The 23,607-nt window shown below is 39.3% G+C and overlaps 1 protein-coding gene across 8 annotated transcripts in view; it reads right to left on the bottom strand.

Moving 5' to 3' along the window:
• The window catches only part of RBMS2 (RNA binding motif single stranded interacting protein 2), an 89,722-nt gene that overhangs the window by 51,810 nt on the left and 14,305 nt on the right, over positions 1-23,607 (bottom strand). For 5 of the 8 annotated variants that reach the window (XM_039216803.1, XM_039216800.1, XM_039216802.1 and 2 more), the window contains exon 1: positions 16,172-16,295. The exons of 1 other annotated variant lie outside the window; for it this stretch is intronic. In XM_039216803.1, coding sequence (XP_039072734.1) covers positions 16,172-16,237 — 66 coding nt within the window. In that variant the 5' untranslated portion in view covers positions 16,238-16,295. Of the gene's footprint in view, positions 1-16,171; positions 16,296-17,610; positions 17,687-17,787; positions 17,856-23,607 lie in introns of those variants that run through there. 2 more of the 8 variants (XM_039216801.1, XM_039216805.1) reach the window with 2 other exon arrangements.

Consider the following 23,607-nt stretch of genomic DNA (forward strand, 5'->3'; position numbering starts at 1 on the left):
AAGAACACTCAATGAGTAAAGGACAGTCCCATCAGGGGTGCCTGGGTGGCTCAGTTGGTTAAGCATCTGACTTCAGCTCAGGTTATGATCTCACGGTTCGTGGGTTCGAGCCCCGCGTCGGGCTCTGTGCTGGCAGCTAGCTTGGAGCCTGGAGCCTGTTTCAGATTCTGTGTCTCCCTCTCTCTCTGGTCCTCCCTTGCTCATGCTGTCTCTCTCTCTCTCTCAGAAATAAATTTAAAAAATATATATATATTAAAAAAAAAAAAAAGAGGAAGACAGGCCTCCTTTGACCAAAAAAAAAAAAAAAGACAGTCTCGTCATCAATAAATGGTAATAGTAAAACTGTATATCCACACACACACAAAAGAATGAAACTGCACCCCTTCACAAAAATTGACTTGAAGTGGATTAAAGACTTAAATGTAAGACTCAAAACCATAAAACTCCTGGAAGAAAACACTGAAAAAGCCTATTGACATTGATCTAGTCAGTGATGATTTTTTGGATATGACACCAAAAGCGCAAGCAACAAAAGCGAAAAATCAACACTGGGGCTATGTCAAACTAAAAGGTTTCTGCACAGCAAAACAAACAATCAACAAAATGAAAAGGAAACCTGCAGAATGAAAGAAAATATTTGTAAACCATACAGCTAATGAGGGGTTGACCAAAAAAATAAAAAAACCCACAAAAAATAAAAAACCAATTTAAAAATGAGCAGATGCCTGGGCAGCTCAGTAGGGTTGAGCATCTGACTTTGGCTCAGGTCATGATCTTGCACTGCAGTTTGTGAATTTAAGCCCCCAAATCGGGCTTGCTGCTATTAGCACAGAGCATGCTTTGGATCCTCTGTCCCCCTCTCTCTGCCCCTCCCCTGCTCATGTTCTCTTTCTCTCTCTCTCTCAAAAATAAACATTTTTTTAAATGAGCAGAAAACTTGAAAGACATTTTCCCAAAGAATACATACAAACAGCCAATAGCTAAGTGAAAAAGTGCTGAATGTCACACTAATCCTTAGGGAAATGCAAATCAAAACCATTATGAAATATCACCTCACACCTGTTAGAATAACTATTATCATAAAAACAAGAGATAACAAATGCTGGAAAGGTTGTAGAGAAAAGAGAATCCTAGTGCACAAGTAGCAGGAATGTAAACTGGTGCAGCCACTATGGAAAAGAATATGGAGGTTCCTCGGAAAATTTTTAAAAAGGATCTCTATTAGATCCAGCAATCCCACTCAAAGAGGTATCTTGACTCCTATTTTCACTGCCACATCATTCACAAGCGCCAAGACATGGAACCAATCTAAGTGTCCAGTGATGGATGAATAAAGAAAATGTTGTATATACATACAAAGGAGTATTATTCAACCATAAAAAGAAGGAAATTCTCCTATTAGTGACAACATGGATGGACCTGGAAGGCATTATGCTAAGTGAAAAAAGTCAGACAGAGAAAGACAAACTGTATGATCTCATTTAAATGTGGAATCTAAAAACACCAAACTCATAGAAACAGAGAGTAGAATGGTGGTTGCCAAGAGTTAAGGATGAGGGAAATAGGGAGATGTTGATCAAAGGATACAAACTTCCAATTATAAGAGGAGTAATTTCCAGGGATCTAATGTACAGCATGTGATTATGGTTAATACTACTATATTGTATACTTTACAGCTGCTACAACAGTAGAGGTTTAATCTGCTCACCATAGTAACAACAAAAAGGTAATTTTGTGAGGTGAAGGATATATTAACTGACTTTAGTGTGGTAAGCCTTTTGCAATACAGATGTATATCAAATCATCACACTTTACACATTAAATTTACAGAATGTTATATGTCAGTTTAGCTGGGGTGGGGAAGTTGGGATGAGGGGGATATCTGATGACTATGATGACCTCTCTTAGTGGAACAGTGGGGGCAGAATCCAGACTGGAGGGGGATGAGAATCAGAATTTGAACTGAATGTATGTAATTACCTCTACAGCTTCCCAAGTCCCACTAAAATCATTATTTTTAAATTATTTTTTAAATATTTTTTATTTATTTCTGAGAGAGAGAGAGAGACAGTGTAAGCAGGGGAGGGTCAGAGAGAGAGGGAGACACAGAATCTGAAGCAGGCTCCAGGCTCTGAGCTAGCTGTCAGCACAGAGCCCGACGCAGGGCTTGAACCCATGAACCATGAGATCATAACCTGAGCTGAAGTCGGACGCTTAACCGACTGAGCCACCCAGGCGACCCCCACTAAAATCATTATTAAGGTTTTAGAAAGACACCGGAGTGTCTGGCTGGCTCAGTCGAAAGAGCGTACAATTCTTGATCTTGAGGTGGTTAGTTTGAGCCCCACACTGGGTTTACACACAGTAAAAAAACAAATTTTAAAAAACTTTAATCTCTCAAACAATAAATAAACTTAAAAAGAAATGGAGCACCTTAAAAAAAAAATGGGTGACTCAGGCCAATAAGTGACTGACTCTTCATTTCACCTCGGGTCATGATCTCACAGTTTTTGAGATGGAGCCCCCCATCAGGCTCTGTACTGACAGCACAGAACCTGCTTGGGATTCTCTCTCTCTCTCTCTCTCTGCCCTTCCCTTGCTCACATTCTTTCTCTCTCTCAAAAAAAAATTATTTTTGGGGTACCTGGGTGGCTCAGTTGGTTAAGTGTCCGACTTCGGCTCAGGTCATGATCTCACGGTTCGTGGGTTGGAGCCCCACATCGGGCTCTGTGCTGACTGCCAGCTCAGAGCCTGGAGCCTGTTTCAGATTCTGTACCTCCCTGTACTCTATCTCTCTCTCTCTCAGAAATAAATAAAACATTAAAACTTTTTAAAAAATATTTAATTGAAAAATTTTAAATTAATTAATTAACAGGGGCACCTGGATGGCTCAGTCAGTTAAGCATCTAAGTTCTGATTTCAACTCAGGTCCTGATTTCAGATCTTACAAACTGTGACATCCAGCCCCCACTTGGGATTCTCTCTCTCCCTCCCTCTCTGCCTCTCCTCTGCTTGCAGGCACATGCACTCTCTCTCTCAAAATATATAAGATAATAAATAAATAAAGCACTAAATAAGATTTTTTTCATAAAAGAAATAATAATAGGTGGGGTGCCTGGCTGGCTCAGAGGGTGGTAGAACATGTGACTCTTAATTTTGGGGTCATGAGTTCAAGCTCCATGTTGGACATAGAGTTTACTTGAAAAAAGAAAAGAAAAAAAAGGAGAAGAAACAATAGCCCATTTACATCCTAACATGTGATTATAAATATTATTGATTCTCAGGGCTCCCAGGTGGCTCAGTCAGTTAAACATCCAACTTCAGCTCAGGTCATGATCTCATGGTTTGTGAGTTTGAGCCCTGTGTCAGGATCTATGCTGACAGCTCAGAGCCTGGAGACTGCTTCATATTCTGTGTCTACCTCTCTCTGCCCCTCCCCTGTTCATGTGCATGCTCTCTCTCTCTCTCCCTAAAATAAATAAAAACTTAAAAATTTTTAAAAAATATTACCAGTTCTCAAAATAATCCAATAAAGTATATCAGTATTTTAGAGGAAGAACTCAAGGTATTAGAAACCCTAAGAAACTTGGAACTAGCACACGGCTAATAAACTGACAAAAGCCATAATTAAGTTCAGCTCTAACTCCATGTTTATACAACTTGTATAGAATACGTTGTTGCCTTCCTTCATTTAACCTTAGTTTAATGCCTAAAATTAGCTTAATTACATTTCTTACAATATATGTTTTCAGGATCTACTAGATGGGCTTAAGAAGCTGTTATCAGGAGGTTCGTGGCAAGATGGTGGAGAGGTAGGGAGTTCAGTACCTCCTGCTTGCATCTTTCAAACAAAGAAGGGCTGAAGCCAAAGGACTCTGAACCACAAGAGTCTGGGAGGAAAAGAGACGAAGGCCACTAAAAAGACAGCTTCATAGGGCTACCTCAAGAAACAATCCAAAGTACACATGGTAGAAAGTCCCAAATATCACTACGAGTCAGGAAATAAAATAACCAAAGTCTCAACAAGAGAGACCAAGAGACACCATTAAAAGAACACTTCCTGAACAGGCAGGCCCTGGACAGTCAATGAGCCTCCTTTAACAGAGCAATACTTGCAGGTTCAGAGCACATAACAAGCTTTTAAAACTGACAAGAGACAGAGAGCTAGCCAAAATGAGGAAACAGAAAAACTCTCCTCTAAAGAAATTCCAGGAAGAAGTGACAGCTAAAGAATTGGTCAAGACAGATATAAGCAACATAACTGCACAAGAATTTAGAACAACAGTCATAAAACTAATTGCTAGGATTGAAAAAGGCATGTAAGACATCAGAGAAGCTATTGCTACAAAGAATATGGACCTTAAAAATAGTTGTGATGAATTAAAAAATGTTAGAAATGAGGTGCATAATAAAATGGAGGTGGCCACTGCACAGACTGAAGAGGCAGAGAGAAGAATAGGTGAATTAGAAGACACAATTATAGAAAAAGAGGAAGCCAAGGAAAAGAGAGAGAAACTGATCCAGGAGCATGAAAGGAGAATTCGAGAACTGAGTGATACAATCAAATGGAACAATATCCGTGTCATAGGAATTCCAGAAGACGAATAGAGAGAGAAAGGGACTGAAGGGGTACTTAAACAAATTGTAGCTGAGAACTTCTCCAATCTGGGGAAGGAAACAGACACTAAAATCCAAGAGGCACAGAGAACTCCCTTCAGACGTAACTTGAATCCATCTTCTGCACGACATATCATAGTGAAACTGGCAAAATATAAGGACAAAGAGAGAATTCTGAAAGCAGCTAGGGATAAAATGGCCCTAACATACACAGGGAGACATATCAGGGTAGTTACAGACCTATCAACTGAAATTTGGCAGGCCAGAAAGGAACGGTAGGAAATCTTCAATGTGATGAACAGAAAAAATATGCAGCCAAGAATCCCTTATCCGGCAAGCCTGTCATTCAGAATAGGAGGAGAGATAAAGGTGTTCTCAAATAAACAAAAATTGAAGGAATTCATCACCACTAAACCAGCCCTACAAGAAATCCTAAGGGGGACTCCATGAGGTAAATGTTGCAAGGAATACAAGGTACCAGAGACACCACTACAAGTATGAATCCTACAGAAAATACAATGACTCTAAACCCATATTTTTCTTTTTTTTTTTTTTAATGTTTTATTTATTTCTAGGAGAGAGAGAGAGAAAGCGTGAACAGGGGAGGGTCAGAGAGAGAGGGAGTCACAGACTGAAACAGGGTCCAGGCTCTGAGCTGGCAGTCAGCACAGAGCCCGACGCGGGGCTCGAACCCACGAACCGTGAGATCATGACCTAAGCAAAAGTCGGACGCTTAACCGACTAAGCCACCCAGGCGCCCCTAAACCCATATTTTTCAATAATAACACTGAATATAAATGGACTAACTGCTCCAATCAAAAGACACAGGTTATCAGAATGGATACATAAAAACCAAAATTCATCTATATCTATTTGCTATCTACAAGAGACTCATTTTAAACCTGAGGACACCTTCAGATTGAAAGTGAGGGGATAGAAAAATATCTATCATGCTACTGGAAGTCAAAAGAAAGCCGGAGTAGCCATACTTGTATCAGACAAACTGGACCTTAAAGGCAGTAATAAGGGATGAAGAAAGGCATTATATAATAATTACAGGGTCTATCCATCAGGAAGAGCTGACAATTATAAATGTCTACGCACCGAATTCAGGAGCACCCAAATACATAAAACAATCAAAAGCAGAAACAATCTTATTGATATGAATGTGCTAATTGCAGGGGACTTTAATACTCCACTTACAGCAACAGACAGATCAACTAGACAGAAAATTACTAAAGAAACAATGGACCTGAATGACACATTGAGCCAGATGGATCTGACAGATATATTTAGAACTCTACAGCCTGAGGCCATGGAATTCACTTTCTTCTCAAGTGTGCATGACACATTCTCCAAGACAGATCACATACTGGGTCATAAAGCAGCTCTCAATAAACATAAAAGAATTGAGATCATACCATGCACACTTTCAGATCACAATGCTATGAAACTTGATATCAATCACAGGAAAAAGTCTGGAATACCTCCAAAAAAATGGAGGTTAAAGAACACCCTACTAAAGAACGAATGGGCCAATCAGGCAATTAGAGAAGAAATTTAAAAATATATGCAAACAAATGAAAATGAAAATACAACAATCCAAACTCTTTGGGATGCAGCAAAGACAGTCCTAAGAGGAAAGTACATTGCACTCCAGGCCTATTTCAAGAAACTAGGAAAAGCACAAATACAAAATCTAACAGCACACCTAAAGGAAATAGAAGTAGAGCAGCAAGAGCACCCCAAGCCCAGCAGAAGAAGAGAAATAATAAAGATCAGGGCAGAAGTAAACAATATAGAATCCAAAGAAACAGTTAAACAGATCAATGAAACCAAGAGTTGGTTTTTTGAAAAAATAAACAAAATTGACAAATCTCTAGCCAGGCTTTTCAAAAAGAAGAGAGAGAGGACCCAAATAGACAAAATCATGAATAAAAATGGACTTATTACAACCAATCCCTCAGAAATACAAGTAATTATCAGGGAATACTATGAAAAATTATATGCCAACAAACTGGACAACCTAGAAGAAACGGACAAATTCCTAAACACATACACTACCAAAACTCAAACAAGAGGAGATAGAAAATCTGAAGAGACCCATAACTAGTGAAGAAATTGAATCAGTTATCAAAAATCTCCCAACAAATAAGAGCCCTGGGCCAGATGGCTTCCCTGGGGAATTCTACCAGACATTTAAAACAGAGTTAATACCTATTCTTCTCAAGCTATTCTAAAAATAGAAATGGAAGGAAAACTTTCAGACTCATTCACTGAGGCCAGTATCACTTTGATTCCCAAACCAGACAGAGACCCAGCAAAAAAAGGGAACTACAAGCCAATATCCTTGATGAATACAGATGCAAAAATCCTCACCAAGGTACTAGCAAAATGAATTCAACAGCATATAAAAAGAATTATCCACCATGATCAAGTGGGATTCATTCCTGGGTTACAGGGCTGGTTCAATATTCACAAATCAATCAATGTGATACATCACATTAACAACAGAAAAGATAAAAACCATATGATCTTGTCAATAGATGTAGAAAAATGCATTTGACAAAATACAGCATCCCTTCTTAATGAAGACCCTCGAGAAAGTCGGGATAGAAGGAACATATATAAACATCATAAAACCCATTTATGAAAAGCTCACAGATAATATCATCCTTAATGGGGAAAACCTGAGAGCTTTCCCCGAGAACAGGAACATGACAGGGATGTCCACTCTCACCACTGCTAGAAGTCCTTAGCTTCAGCAATCAGACAACAAAAGGAAATAAAAGGCATCAGAATTGGCAAAGCTGAAGTCGAACTTTCACTTTTCGCAGATGACAGGATTCTCTACATGAAAAACCCTACAGACTCCACCAGAAGCCTACTAGAACTGATCCATGGATTCAGCAAAGTCGCAGGGTACAAAATCAATGTACAGAAATCGGTTGCATTTTTATATACCAATAATAAAGCAACAGAAAAGAGAAATCAAGAAACTGATCCCATTCACAATTGCACAAAAACCATAAAATACCTAGGAATAAACTAACAAAAAATATGAGATCTGTATGATAAAAACTATAGAAAACTTATGAAGGAAATTGAAGAAGACACAAAGAAATGGAAACACATTCCATGCTCATGAATTGGAAAAATATTGTTAAAATGTCATTACTACCCAAAGTAATCTACATATTCAATGTAATCCCAATCAAAATTGCACTAGCATTCTTCTCAAAGCTACAACAAATTATCCTAAAATTTGAATGGAACCTCAAAAGACCCCGAATAGCCAAAGTAATATTGAAGAAGAAAACCAAAACGGGAAGCAGCACCATCCCAGACTTTAGCCTCTACTACAAAGCTGTAATCATCAAAACAGTATGGTATTGGCACAAAAACAGATATATAGACCAATGGAATAGAACAGAGAACTAAGAATTAGACCCACAAATGTACTGCCAATTAATCTTTGAGAAAGCAAGAAAGAGTATCCAATGGAAAAAAAATAGCCTCTTTAAGAGATGGTGCTGGGAGAACTGGACAGCAACATGCAGAAGAATGAAACTAGATCATTTTCTCACACCATATACCAAAATAAACTCAAAATAGAGAAAGGACCTGAATGTGAGACAAGAAACCATCAAAATCCTAGAGGAGAAACCCGGAAATAACATCCTTGACCTCAACTGCAGCAATGTCTTATTTGACACATCCCCAAAGGCAAGGGAATCAAGAGCAAAAATGAACTATCGGGACCTCATCAAGATTAAAAGCTTCTGCACGGCAAAGGAAACAATCAATAAAACTAATAGGCAACCGATGGACTGGGAAAAGATACTTGCAAATGACATATCAGATAAAGGGCTAGTATCCAAAATCTATAAGGAACTCACCAAACTCCACACCTGAAAAACAAATAATCCAGTGAAGAAATGGGCAGAATATATGAACAGACACTTCTCCAAAGAGGACATCCATATGGCCAACAGACACATGAAATGCTCAGCGTCCCTCCTCATCAGGGAAATACAAATCAAAACCACACTGAGATACCACCTCACGCTGGTCAGAGTGGCAAAAATGAACAAATCAGGAGACTACAGACGAGGATGGGGCGAGGGTGTGGAGAAACGGGCACCCTCCTACACTGTTGGTGGGAATATAAACTGGTGCAGCTCCTCTGGAAAACAGTGTGGAGGTTCCTCAAAAAACAAACAAAAGAACTCCCCTAGCAATAGGACTGCTAGGAATTTATCCAAGGGATACAGAAGTGCTGATACATAGGAACACATATACCCCAATGTTCATAGCAGCACTTTCAACAATAGCCAAATCATGGAAACAGCCTAAATGTCCATCAACTGATGAATGGATCAAAAAGATGTGGTTTACATGTACAATGGAATACTACATGGCAATGAGAAAGAATGAAATCTGGCCATTTGTAGCAACATGGATAGAATTCGAGAGTGTTATGATAAGTGAAATAAATCAGGCAGAGAAGAACAGATACCATATGTTTTCACTCATATGTGAAACAGGAGAAACTTAACACAGTACCATGGGGAAGGGGAAGGAGAAAAAAAACAGATTAGGAGAGGGAGGGAGGCAAACCATAAGAGACTCTTAAATACTGAGAACTGAGGGTTGAGGGGGTTGGGGGAGAGGGGAAAAGAGGTGATGGGCATGAAGGAGGGCACTTGTTGGAATGAGCACTGGGTGTTATATGGAAACCAACTTGACAATAAACAAACAAAAAATAAAATAAAACTTAAAAAAAAAAAAAAAAGAAGCTGTTATCAGGAGGTGCCTGGGTGGCTCAGTCAGTTAAACATCCGACTTTGGCTCAGATCATGATCTCACAGTTTGTGGGTTCAAGACCCACATCAGCCTCTGTGCTGACAGCTCAGAGCCTGGAGCCTGCTTCAGATTCTGGGTCTCCCTCTCTCTCTTTTCCTCACCCCCGTTGTGTTCTATCAAAAATAAACATTAGAAAAAAAAATTTTAATTAGAAAAAAAAGAAGCTGTTACCAGGTGTTTTGGGAGATAATAAACTGAATGATGGGGCATGATAAACTGAATGACACCATATCTATGTTTACAGAGTTTACACTCCAGCAATGAAAATAAGAGAATAACCTAAATGATTCCAAAACAACACAAAATCATATAAATTACCATGTATGAAATATAAAATATTATAGAGGCTCAGAAAAAAAGTCCTCTTTGGGGGTGGGAGGTAGAGGGATTAGGAGAAGCTTTATTGAAGATCTGAACTTTTCAGCTGAACTTAAAGGGATCGATAGGGTGTTTTTTTTTTTAATTTTTTAATGTTTTATTTATTTCTGAGAGAGGGGGAGAGAGAGAGAGAGAGCATGAGTAGGAGAGGGTCACAGAGAGAGGGAGATACAGAATCTGAAACAGGCTCCAGGCTCTGAGCTGTCAGCACAGAGCCCAACGTGGGGCTTGAACCCACAAACCATGACATCATGACCTGAGCTGAAGTCAGACGCTCAACCAACTGAGCCACCCAGGCGCCACATTTATTCATTTATTTTTTAAATGGGTTTTATTTATTTCTAGGAGAGAGCGAGAGAGACAGCGTGAGCAGGGGAGGGTCAGAGAGAGAGGGAGATACAGACTCTGAAATAGGCTCCAGGCTCTGAGCTGGCAGTCAGCACAGAGCCCGACACGGGGCCCAAACCCACGAACTGCGAGATCATGACCTAAGCAGAAAGTCTCGGGCGCTTAACCAACTAAGCCACCCAGGCGCCCCCCAGGCGCCCCATTTAAAAGTCAGTTTTAACGCTGAGCTACTGAACAGCCTAATCATGCTGTAGCCCCAGGGCCTAGCACACTGGAGCAGTTTAATGAATGCGGGCGGACTCAACAAATGAACACAAAGGCCATTCCAAAATTAACGGACAACAACAACAAAGGATCAGAGGCTGAATGCATGAGGCACAACAAAAATAAAAGGATCACAGGGAAGAAGGAACACAAATAGGCACATATGGATTTAGAAAATAAGAATCAAGTACTTTGCCATGATCCTTTTTACATTTTAGCTCCCATATATCCCATCTTTAAGAAAATTCTCTCAATATCACCCCATCCTCTTTCTGCCTTTATCTCATTTCTCTGTTCCTTATCTTTTTAAAATACAACTTCACTGACATATAATTTATATATCATGTAATCAGCCACCTAAAGTATAAATTCAATGGTATTTAGATCACTTAAGCAACCACTACCACAATCAATTTTAGAACATTTTCATTACCCCAAAAAAACCTCAATACCCAATACTAGTCACTCCCCATTTACCCCCAACCATCACCCTCTCCCCCAGACCTAGGCAGCCACTAATCTGCCTTCTGTCTCCAAAGATTTTCCTATCTAGACATTTCATATAAATAAATGGAAGCATAAAATATGTGTGCTTTCTTGAGTGGCATCTTTGTTCTAGCATAGTATTTTTCAAGGTTCATCCATTTTGTAGAATGTATCAGTACCCTATTCCTTCTGATTGATGAATAAAATTCCCAAACACTCCACTGTAGGGGTATATACAACATTTTATTTATCTGTTCATCAGTTGGTGATACTTGGCTTGCTTCTTACCTTTTGGCTATTATGAATAATATTGCTATGAACACTGGTGTACAGTTTTTGTGTGGACATGTTTTAATTTCTCTTGGGTATATACCTAGGAGTATGCTGAACCTCTTAAGGAACCACCAAATCCTTTACCAAAAAGTTGCACCATTTTTTTTACATTCCCACACGCAGTGTATCAAGAGTCTAATACTCAACATTATTAGCTGTCTTTTTTAATTACAGCCATCCTAGTGGACATGAAGTAGTATCTCACTCATTGTGGTTTTGATTTGCATTTCTTGATAGCTAATGATGCTGAGCACCTTTTTCATGGCTATTTGTAGATCTCTAAAGAAATTTCTATTCATATCTTTTGCCCATTTTTTAATTGGGTTCTGCTCTCCATCTCAAAGTTCTTAAACAATTAATCTATACACAGCAACTATACTACATTACCTTCTTACAATATCAACCCACTCCAACCTTTCTTTTGCTCCCTACTCTGAAACTGCTTGTCAAAATTACTAACCACCTCTGCAGTGACAAAAATCAATGGCTAATCTTCAGTCCTCATCTTCCAGGATAAAACTTTATGGTTTGCACATCTGTATTTTAATTCCTTCTGACCTCTTATGGTCATCTATATTTTATGACATCCTGTTTCTTGTATTTTTATGTCTTACTGCATATTTTCTTATGGAATTAAAAATATATATATTATATATATATAAAGGGTATATCCAGAGAACTGCAGATAAAACAACTGACTGGGTGGGGCAGAGTGAAGGTAGTGCGGAATCAGGGGGCTAGGTGGGGAAGATAAGAAAAGGCTGGATAAATAGTGGGTGTTGGGCTAGGGATCTGGACTTTGTTTAGCACGTAATATATGGCCATTAAAGGTTTTTATACAAGAAATGCTCAGCACTAGACCGGTGGTATGTTGAAAGACTATATTAGCAGTAAGTATAAAGTTATTTGAGGGGCATGGGTAGGGGGTGGAGAAACAGGAGGCAAGGAGATCATGTGAGATACTTATTACTGTAGAAAAGACAATCAGTACTGAGTGCATAAATTAGTGTAGTAGTGCTCAAAATGTAAAGGAGGAATCAACGGAGAGACATTACAACCAAACTTTAACTGAGTCAACTTTATTACCAAAACCGAATAGCCACCTCCAGACAAGAGATGTTAGACCTAAACATTCTTAATCCTCAGTTCTACTAAGTTTGATTTGAAGGAAACTGAATATGAAGTAAACACATAAAATTATCTTTCCCTGTTATAAATACAAATTATAGCACTGCTTCTCTCCTAAGCAAACACTTAAAAATTTCATGTAACTCATGCTTTTCAAACAGTGAATATCTGACAATGCCCAGCAAGCAGTCCGTTCTACTCTCATCATTGCTTCCAACCCCCTCACCGATCTTCAATTAAGATCAAGAGGAAATAAAAAATTTATGCAAAATAGGCTGGGGAAGGCAAGTTATCCCAAGTTAAACACAATCTCTTTTCTTTTTTTTCCACAGGAAATAGTTGTTGATGCTCTGAGGAGTTAAATTATAATAACACATGCCAGTAAGATGATGTCAGGGAAGGCGTGGTTAGGCCCTTTACAAGTCTGAGATTCCTTCAGTTCCAAACATTGCCTCTTTCAATTTTACCTATACTCAAATCTCTCTACTGAGGCTACTCTTTCTGACACTGAAGAAAAGAGCTGAGATCCTAGAAGTCTGATCTTTTTACTTAAAAAAAATTTTTTTAATGAACTAAAGAGTAAGTGAAGGCCATTAAAACAGCTGTTTTTACAACATGTACTACATTGTTTTGTAGAATCAGTCTTTGAAATCCACATTCCCCCCTTCTGTGACTATTTTAATTCCAGAGAAAAGAATGAATATTCAACACTACATCTTGAGAAAGAATCTGCCTTTATTAGGAATTATACGTTCCTTGACTATATATTCCTATATTTACCACAGCCAAAAAAGAATAAGAAAACTGTCATAGACTCCTCGGGTAACAAAAACCCTGACAAGTGAAGTACATGAGTATGTTTCAAAATAAAACAAGCCTACTTGTTAAAGTCAAGTAAATAAAACTGATACACTTTCAAGCAAGTCACAACACTGGGTAAAAATAGCTTTTCTGAGCTCACTGGCAATTATTTTTTACTCTACAAACTAGAAGTAATGACTACAGTAAATTATGATGTAAAAATACCCTTAAAGAAAGCAGATCTCTACAAATCTATTATATCTAGATTTTTGTATAACATGATGGACAATAAAAGCAGATATTTATAATTTGTATTTTTCAAAAGTTTAAACTTTGATTGTTCTTTATTCCAGTTTTTAAAAACATTTTGGACCAGTCCAAGAACTTTATTATATAGACTTTATCTACCTGAGAAACTGAGCTCTTAATAGAAATGGCAAATAAGCCAATGTCAAAATTAAAACTTTATCTTGTCACAGAAAACCCTGGTAGGATACATACACCAAATTGCTACCAGTTATTTTCCTTGAGGGGTGGGATTTGGGTAAGGAACTTCGGGTTAATAAAATAACTTTTTATTTTATATACCTCTTTATGCTTAAATTTTTTTAATGGGCAGGTCTTAAATTTATTACTAAAAACAAAAGTTATGGGTATAAAAATTTACAAATTACATAAAAAAATCCATCCAAACATTCTTCCTAAAAGAGAAATGAACACAAAGACAAAGAGCAACGTAGTAATGTTTTAAATATACCCAATATTCACCAACCGACATATTTACACAAGGAGTCCTATACATTGCCACAAAGTGAGGTCACCATAAACAGGCGTATAAAACCCCAAAGAATTCTTTTGGGTTTTTTTTAATTTGAGGAAATAAGAAAGAGAGAGAGAGAGAAACCCATGTGTGAGCAGGATAGAGGGACAAGAGGGACAGAGGAAGGGAGAGAGAGGGAGAGAGAATGAATCCCAAGCAGGCAACAAGTTCAGTGCAGAGCCTGACGCGGGGCTCAATCCCACAACCCTGGAATCATGACCTGAGCCAAAAATCAAGAGTCAGATGCTCAACCGAGTCACCCAGGTGCCCCAAGAACCAAAAGAATTCTTGACGAATACAAAAGTATCTAACCATGTTTCCTGAATTGTTTCTCAAGCCTTTTAAGTTATAAGAGAAATGATATTTGAATCCAAGTCCATAATTATGCCTCTTTGTCCCTTATGCCACCCTAGATTTAAAAGCTGGTTAAATGTTTCCTATACTACAAGGTGGAAAGGGAGTGAAGAGAGCTAATTTAGAGAGCATCAAATACATGAAACCCCTAAGAGGAAAAAAAAAAAACCTAACTTCTGGAATTCATTTTACTTTACTTTAATGGGTCTGGGTAACCTGAGAGACTTGGAGAGAAAAAAATTAAAAAGGAAAGTTTCATATAGTATTATATGAATTTGGAAAGGAATAAAAACAGATGTAATGTCCTTCTATCAAAATTATATATTCATGGAGCACCTGGCTGGCTCAGTTGGAAAAGCATTAACTCTTGATCCTGGGGTCATGGGTTCAAGCCCCATGTTGGGTATAGAGATTACTTAAATAAAACTTATTTTTTCTTTTTAGTTTATTTTGAGAAAGAGAGAGAGAGAGAGCAAGAGCAGGGGACAGGCAGAAAGAGAGGGAGAGAGAGAATCCCAAGCAGGCTCCTTGCTGTCAGTGCAGAGCTCCACGCGGGGCTCAAACTCATGAACCATGAGATCATGACCTGAGAGGAAACCGAGGGTCAGATCTTAACCTAAGCACCCCAAAACTTTTTTTAAAAATCATATATTAATATGTGTATTTCTATTACTGATAACAAATGTATATTGACCCATCTTTCTTAAGGATATAAACCAGAATGAATGCCATTACAAACGGATTCTAAGTGTTTTGGGTCTAAACATTTACCGACTGCCTTGATCAGACACTTTACCTATAGTAGCATCTTTAGTTATACGAAAGCAGCAGAAATCTTTCCTGCACTCTCTAACACTCCATCAGGTGGGCAAAAGATCCCTACATATCTATGTCATCTTTTTTCTTCAAAGAACAGCTACAATGCCAAGAGGAAAGCTACAGGGTCTTTCTCCTACAGTATGAAGTTCCTCCTGATCAGCACTGTGCGCCCTGAAATGCCAAGAAACTGCCAAGGATACTCCCTGGTAAATATGGACATGACTATCTACCTCTCGTTAGACTGCCCATGTGCCCAAGCACAGCACAATTCTCTGGCAACTCTGAGTTAATTAAAAAAAAAACAAAAACAAAAAAACCTCCAAGGATCCCTGCTGAGCCTGGCTATCAGCAGAGGTCCAAGCAGCAGCTCAGCAGCAGAACCCAAAGAATCACAGAGCTTTCTGCCTTAATCCCAAGGTATGTCTTCTCTTAACACTCCTTCTCTATGGCTAGGTGGGACAGAGTCTCTAGTCTGGAAGAGTGTACTCCATTCTTGATGAAGCTGTTGTGATTATATTTCCCCCACCTGATAATCCTGGTTGAGTGGGTAGAAAGGAAGGTTGGGAAGGAGAAGGAAAAACATTTATTCAAAAAGATAAAAATAATCTCAGAGAGAGTGAGCAGGGGACCAGGGTTTGAGATGACATTATTATTCCAGTGGAGACTGGGTATATATCAGCAGGAAGTCAAACTAACTTCATTTCACAAAGATACAAACTTGCAACCTTGATTTGTTTTTAATTCCCCTGCCTTCTCAGGCCTCATACACAGGGAATATAAATTGCTGGAACTTCAAAACCAGGTGAGAAAAGATGCAGAAAGAAGTGTGGAAAAGGGAGAGGCACTGAGTGGAGACAGGAATTCCGTTCCCTTCTTAAGAAGAATGTTAAAGCCAAGGGCACTCCCGGATCCCCAGGAAAGGAAGTAGCTGGATTCCAAAAAAGCACTTTTCCCTACCTTCTTGTTGTTCTTGTTATAGCCAAAAGTCGAAATCCCAGGCCTGGAAGTCACTGATAGCAGCATTTTCTCTTTAATGTAAGGGAGCTGAGAGAGAGAAGAGGGAGAGGGAAAAGGAGGGGGAAGAGAGGGGGAAAGAGAAAATGAGAGGGAAAAGGGAGGGGGAGGAGAAAGGGGGAGAAAAGGAGCAAGAGGGAGAGGGATGGGGGGGCGGTAGAGAATGAGCTGGGGCTGCTTGTTTACGTCACTGAGAGAAGTTAACCAAGAGTCTGAATGAGGCACTTCCACTGGGTCCTAATGCCCAAGATGTTATTTATTATTTTTTTTTCCACAGTCTTGGTAGTTAAAGCAAAAGAAAAGTTCTTAAGTCTACCCCTTTCAACTCCATCCCTTCTCCCATATGAACAAGTTCTGTTTCCCCTGAAAAGACACTGAGGACTTTTTCCCCCTTAGAAATATAAGATTTAGAAAAAGCTTTCAAGTTTGACTTTATTTTTTTTTAATGTTTTATTTATTTTTGAGAGAGAGAGAGAGAGACAGCATGAGCAGGGGAGGGTCAGAGAGAGAGGGAGACACAGAATCCAAAACAGGTTCCAGGCTGTGAGCTAGCTGTCAGCACAGAGTCCAACACGGGGCTCGAACCCACAGTGAGATCATGACCTGAGCCGAAGCCTGACACTTAACCAACTGAGCCACCCAGCCACCCCTCAAGTTTGATTTTAAAGAGGCCACTGGGATACACTGCCTCAGAGAACACGTGAAGACAAGTCCACTGAGAAAGAATACTTGAGGGGCGCCTGGGTGGCTCAGTCGGTTAAGCGTCCAGCTTCCAGCTTCGGCTCAGGTCACGATCTCGCGGTTCATGGGTTTGAACCCCGCATCGGGCTCTGTGCTGACAGCTAGCTCAGAGCCTGGAGCCTGCTTCCTATTCTGTCTCTCTCTCTCTCTCTCTCTCTCTCCCTCTGACCCTCCGCTGTTCATGCTGTCTCTCTCTCTCTCAAAAATAAATAAAACATAGGAAAAAAAAAGAATACTTGAGATGAGCGCACGATTTTTCCCACACTTTATACTTATAGTGATCATAATGCACAAAGAACAAACAGAAGAGCTCACCAAAGATCAGAGACAGACTGGGAAATAACTAGTTTCAGATCCTTGGGTAGTTCTATTCCTCTTGAGTCATGCTGGTGGGCTGATTCCTCTCACCCCTTTTCACATTCCCCCAGGCATGATTTCATACTTAAGAAGGACTTATCAAACTGAACTATGCCATGAAACTTGGTGCCTAGTGATTTCTTTGCTTTCCCCCCAGCTTTACTGAGATAAAATTGCCTACCTAGCAGTTCTTCAACAACTGTAAGCTATCTTGTTTGATTCTTTATCCCACCATTTTTTAGTCTTCAAGGTCCATGAAGCTGAAACAGTTAAGAGTTACTCACCAAACCTGGAATTTATGCCCAAACTAAAGTTCACAGAGTTGGGATGTTTGCTTCAAGTTGTCTCTGAGCTGTAGAGCTGTAGGGAAAAAATAACTATAAAAACCATATGCTTTACAGAGAAGACAAACACAAAGTTCTCAGGGAAGAAGAACCTAACACAATTGAGACAACACTCACCTCTAACAGTTCCAAAGTAATGTCCTGTGGAAATAGCTTAATAACATGTAGGAAACCAAAAATTCAAGAATGACACCCAGTAATTCCTACCAATCCAAATGGAACAGGAATACAGAATTAAAGCCTTCAAATCCCTTCTTCAGGTCACCTTGTGCCATCACAGATGCTCTCTTAAATTAACCCTATCTGCTTTGCCACAACAAACATTAAGCTCAAACCCTTTCTTAAATGAAGTCCCAGTAGTCTCTATTCCAGTTTTCCTGTCACCTTTTTGCTATGATAATGGGACCGACTGTACTAACATTCTACCAAAAAAATACACACATACCACATACCACCCCCAAGCTCTAACTTTCATTTCCAATAGGACAGGAAGTGCCTGCTCAGCTCAAGGGACACAGGAAGGGTGGGAACAGCCTCAGTGTGGGAACTGCAACCGAGATTGGAAGAACAGAGGCCAAATGCAATAATTACTATAGGTATCTCTCAGCACTACCATATATGTTTTTAAGTCCCTTTTCTTTCCTCACAGATTTTCATTCATTATATGCCAAGTTATCCATGCCATTTAAACCCTTAGTTGATGTCTTCTCCCTTAATCTAACAATGTGGCACAAAAACCTTAATCTTTAAGGCCTGATTTATAATACCAGTCAACCTAATTTAATTTTTTAAAAATCTCTAACATTCTTAGGGCTCCTCGGTTGCTCAGTTAAGTGTCTGACTCTTGATTTCGCCTTGTGTGGGTTCAAACCCCACAACAAGCCCCACATCTGGCTCTGTGTTGAGAGCCACACACTGCCTGCTTGGGATTCTCTCTCCCCCTCTCTCTGCCCCTCCCCAGCTCACACATATATGGGTGCATGCTCTCTCAAAATAAACAAACATTTAAAAAATCCTAACATTTTCAATGTATTGTTTTCCTACTGCATTCATTAATACTCAGCGATATTTCAGAATTTAAAATAGTTAAAACCATGAGTTTTAGAGACAGGTAGACATGAGTTCAAATGCTGACACCTTTGTCAGTTTACTTATGTGACCTTATGCCAGGGTACTTAACATCTCTAATTCACTCATTTGCAAAATGGAAAAAATACCTACTTCATTAGCCTTTGGAATCAAATCTAAGCTCTAGTTCAGTCCTGTCATTTACAGACACTGAAAATAACCTCACATGTCATTTACAGACACTAAAAATAACCTCATATATCTGAATTTTTTCTCATCTATAAAATAGAGTAAATAGTATCTACTTCCTAAAATTATCATGAAATGAAATACAGCAATACATAATAAGCCCCTTAGGAAGGTCCCTGGCACTTGGTAAACACTCAATAGATATTAGCTCCTTTATAATTAATTACTCTGTTATCTCCCAGCATGTATCCCTCTGGATATTGTATAACCCAGATTTGATAATCTGAAGCAAATACTTCCAAAAACTTGTATCTTAATTACATTCAAAAGATTATACTAGGACTAGGCAGGCTAAACTTTATAACTGGAAATACGAGGTAAGAAATTTCAGGAATCACCCATCCAATTTCACTTCCCTCCTTTTATAAGCAAACAGTCTGATCATTCAGAAATTATTTTCTTTTTTTTTTATAGTTTTTATTTTTGAGACAGAGAGAAACAGAGCATGAGTGAGGGAGGGGCTGAGAGAGAGAAGGAGAGACAGAATCTGAAACAGGCTCCAGGCTCTGAGCTGCCAGCACAGAACCTGATGCGAGGCTCAAACCCACGAACTGCGAGATCATGACCGGAGCCCAAGTCGGACGCTTAACTGACTGAGCCACCCAAGCACTCCCAGAAATTATTTTCTTAAGCACCTGGGTGGCTCTGTTGGTTAAGTGTCCGACTCCTGATTCAGCTCAGTTCATGATCTCACAGTTCGTGGGATCAAGCCCTGCATCAGGCTCTGCGCTGGCAGTGTGCGGCTTGCTTGGGATTCTCTCTCTCCCTCTCTCTGACCTTCCCCCAGTCATACTTGCTCTCTCTCAAAGTAAATAAACACTTAAAAATTATTTTCTTAACTCTGATCTCCTGAAAATTGGTGAAACATTTCTTATCTCTAGAAAAAAAGGAAACAAAATAATACAAAAACAAAGCTCATTAAAGACACCTTAGCCCCCAATTTTCTGGAGTGCTACTACTCCAAGAAATAGAAACAGATCTAGGGGGGGAAAACATGAAAAGGAAAAAAAGTAGAATTTTCATGCATCCTAAGATTTAATACCATTTCTCTCCTCTAAAAGGAGCAGTATCAGGAGGAAGTTGGAAGATGGAAGCAGAGTCAGAGGACCCTAGGCTTATCTCATGAATACAACTAGATAACTATCATTATCATCCATAGCCCCAGAAATTAACTTGAAGACTGGCAGAACAAACTCCACATCTAAAGGGCACCTGGGTGACTCAGTTGGTTAAGTGACCAAGTCCTTGTTTCGGTTCAGGTCATGATCTCACCTTTCATGGTTTGAGCCCTGCATCCAGCTCTGCTCTGGTAGCACAGAGCCTGCTTGGGATTCTCTCTGTCTGTCCCTTGCTCACATGTGCACGTTCTCTCTCTCAAAATAAAAAAAAACTTTTTTAAAAAAACATTTAAAAAAATGGACTTTAGGGGTGCCTGGGTGGTTCAGACGGTTGAGCATCTAACTTTGGCTCAGGTCATGATCTCACGGTGAGTTCAAGCCTCAAGTCGGACTCTGTGTTCACAGCTCACAGCCTGGAGCCTCTTTGGATTCTGTGTCTTCCCCTCTCTCTGCTCCTCCCATGCTCATGTTCAGTCTCTTTCGGTCTCTTAATGATAAATAAATGTTAAAAACAATTTTTTAATAGACTTTAGATTTTTGGAGTCTAAGAGTTCAAGGCCATAGAAGTAAAATGACCTACGTTTATGAATTGATGCTAAAGGCTAATTATGTAAAAGAGCACCAATAAGACTGCAAACTACATTCTTTATTCTGGCTAAGTACATTTTTGTTTGTTTTTGTTTACTTGAGAGAGAGACATAGGGCAAGCAGGGGAGAGGCAGAAAGAGAGGGAGACACAGAATCCAAAGCAGGCTCTAGGTTCCAAGCTGTCAGCACAGAGCCCAACTCAGGGCTTGACTCATGGACCATGAGATCATGACCTGAGCAGAAGTCAGATGTTTAACCGACTGAGCCACCCAGGGCCCCTCTGGATGGAATTTTGTGGAAGTGATAGAAAATATAACAGAGTTCTATGGTTAGATTCAGGAGGCATATGAGAGGAAGAAGAATCCTATTTCTTCCATTGTGTCTATTTTGATGCCTACCCCCAGCTGTTTTGCTTATTATATTGCCTACATTTTTCCAGATCTAGTCAATGCCTTTCAAATTCTTGGTTCTCATGGGCCCAGCACTCAAGAGTTGTTCTGAAAGGAAAAAGTAAAACACAGGAGTTACTGGAAATCTCTTGGAAAGAGATATTTGTACCTCTGACTCAAGATAGACTGAGTTTTTACTTCTCTAGAAAACCAACACTTTTAAATAAGTGTCTCAAGTAAAAGGGCTTGGGCTAGATTAACCCTGATTTGTATGTTGAAAGGTGTTTGCATGCAACTATCAGACCTTCCCCATCAGGGTGGAGAACTCAAAAGAATGTATTACCTGCAGATGTGCTAGCCCTAGATAGACATCCAAATGGAGCCAGGCTGAAGTAGCACATGCATATGAAAGCAGGGAGACAGGGCAGTTTGCTAGTGAAACTCTCAATTTGGTTCAGAAACAAAATATTAGGGCCAAGGATGCTCCCCTCACCCTACTTCCACCCAGCTATTAATACTCTCTTGTGTATTATCTTTTCTCCCTTTGATTAATTTTTGTGCCCAAAGAATAGGTATTGGAAACATACCAAAAAGTTGAATATTTCGTAGTAAAAAGATGAGATAATGCCTTAGGAAGAAGTGAAAAAAAGAGTTCATTTAACACATCAGCTTCCTTAAGCAGGAAAACTTAAGGATTTGCATCAAACAACAAAGAAAAATTTAGTCCCACCTGCTTCTGATGTAGGATGGGATGACAAAATTGGCTAAAAACTAGAAATTGAGGAAGGCTGGCTTAACTCCTTAACTCAATTCATTGGAAAACAGGGAAAAAGACAACTCTGAAGAATTATCTAATTCACACTCTGGATATCAGCGCTTATAGTATGTTCTCCTCTCCTCTAGCAACAGATATTGGTGGCCAAAACTTACTGTAAGGAATATCCTGCCAAAATTTTCAAGTAGACTTTTCCCTTGCCAAACACTAAAGAAATACAGGAATCAAATCACCTTGAATCACTAGGCCAGAAAATTAGCGTAATGTAGAAAGAACAGACTAGACTGGATTCTACACATATCAAGAATAGACTAGATAGATTATATGGTAATATTATATTCTTTAAATGTATATTTCCTTCACACCTGACAAATTAATTTTACATGGCCGCAGCTATTCCTAAAATAAATAACTCAGATGATCCCAATAGGGACCACAACTGAATTTAACAACTAGGTTAAACAAATGGTTGTCTCTAGAGGTCAAATACAAATGTCTTCAAATAGCTCAACACTGGCAATTTCATACAGTTAAATCTAACATTGTGAAAAGTGTGAGACTGTGGAGATGATGAAGAGTCAGAATACCAATTAATTGGATAGTTCTTTTCCTTTGTCCTCTCTCATTTTCAGATAAGAAAACAAACCTAAAGAGGTAAACTCACTTACAAAGGTCATGACATGTCAAATAATGACATAACTGACATCAGAATCCAGACTTTCTGCCTCTCAATTCAAACTCCTTTCCATACCAATCTGATTTGCCTATAAAATTAAAAATTCTGATAGGGGCCCCTGACTTGCTCAGTCTGTGGAGAGCTCAGGCACCATGTGGGTGTGGAGCCTACTTTAAAATAATTTTTAATTTAAAAAATAAAAATAAAAATTCTAATATATGTTTTGAGGTCAGACGTATAAAGGAATAATGCTAGGATTCCAGAGGTGAAAGTTCAACTATTCTCCTCAAACCAGCTCTGATAAAGCTGCTACTCAAGTAGCAGTGATGAACAATATTTTGGCCTATTCTTAAATTGCACTGGGCAATATTTCTAGGAATAAACTTATAATGGAAACAAGAAGATTTATATAAAACCACAGCTGTAGACACACATGGAAAGATGTTCCACATCACCCATCATCAGGAAAATGGAAATCAAAATCAAACTGAGATATCACCTTACATCTGTCAGAATGGCTAAAATCAAAAACTCAAGAAACAAGTGTTGATGAGGATATGGAGAAATAGGAACCCTCATGCATAGTTGGAAATGCAAACTGGTGTAGCCACTGTGGAGAACAGTATGGAGGTTCCTCAAAAAGTTAAAAACAGGGGTGCCTGGGTGGCTCGTCAGTTAAGTGTCTCACTTCAGCTCAGACCATGATCTCACAAGTTCATGGGTTTGAGCCCTGCGTCAGGCTCTGTGTTAACGGCTCAGAGCGTGGAGCCTGCTTGGGATTCTATGTCTCCCTCTCTTTCTGCCTTGCTCGTGTTCTCTCTCAAAAATAAACATTAAAAAAACTAGGGCGCCTGGGTAGCTCAATCAGTTAAGCGTCCCACTTTGGCTCAGGTCATGATCTCGTGGTTTGTGAGTTTGAATCCCGTGCCAAGCTCTACGCTGACAGCTCAGAACCTGGAGTCTGTTTTGGATTCTGTCTCTGCCTCTCTCTGTCCCTCCCCCTCCCTCTCTCCCTCTCTCCCTGTCTCTCAAAAACTAAAAAAAGAAAAACAAGACACCACATCAAAAGGTCTA

This window comes from Hyaena hyaena, unplaced genomic scaffold (assembly GCF_003009895.1).
Source record: "Hyaena hyaena isolate Hyena2069 unplaced genomic scaffold, ASM300989v1 scaffold_655, whole genome shotgun sequence".
In the NCBI taxonomy this organism is placed as follows: domain Eukaryota; kingdom Metazoa; phylum Chordata; class Mammalia; order Carnivora; family Hyaenidae; genus Hyaena; species Hyaena hyaena.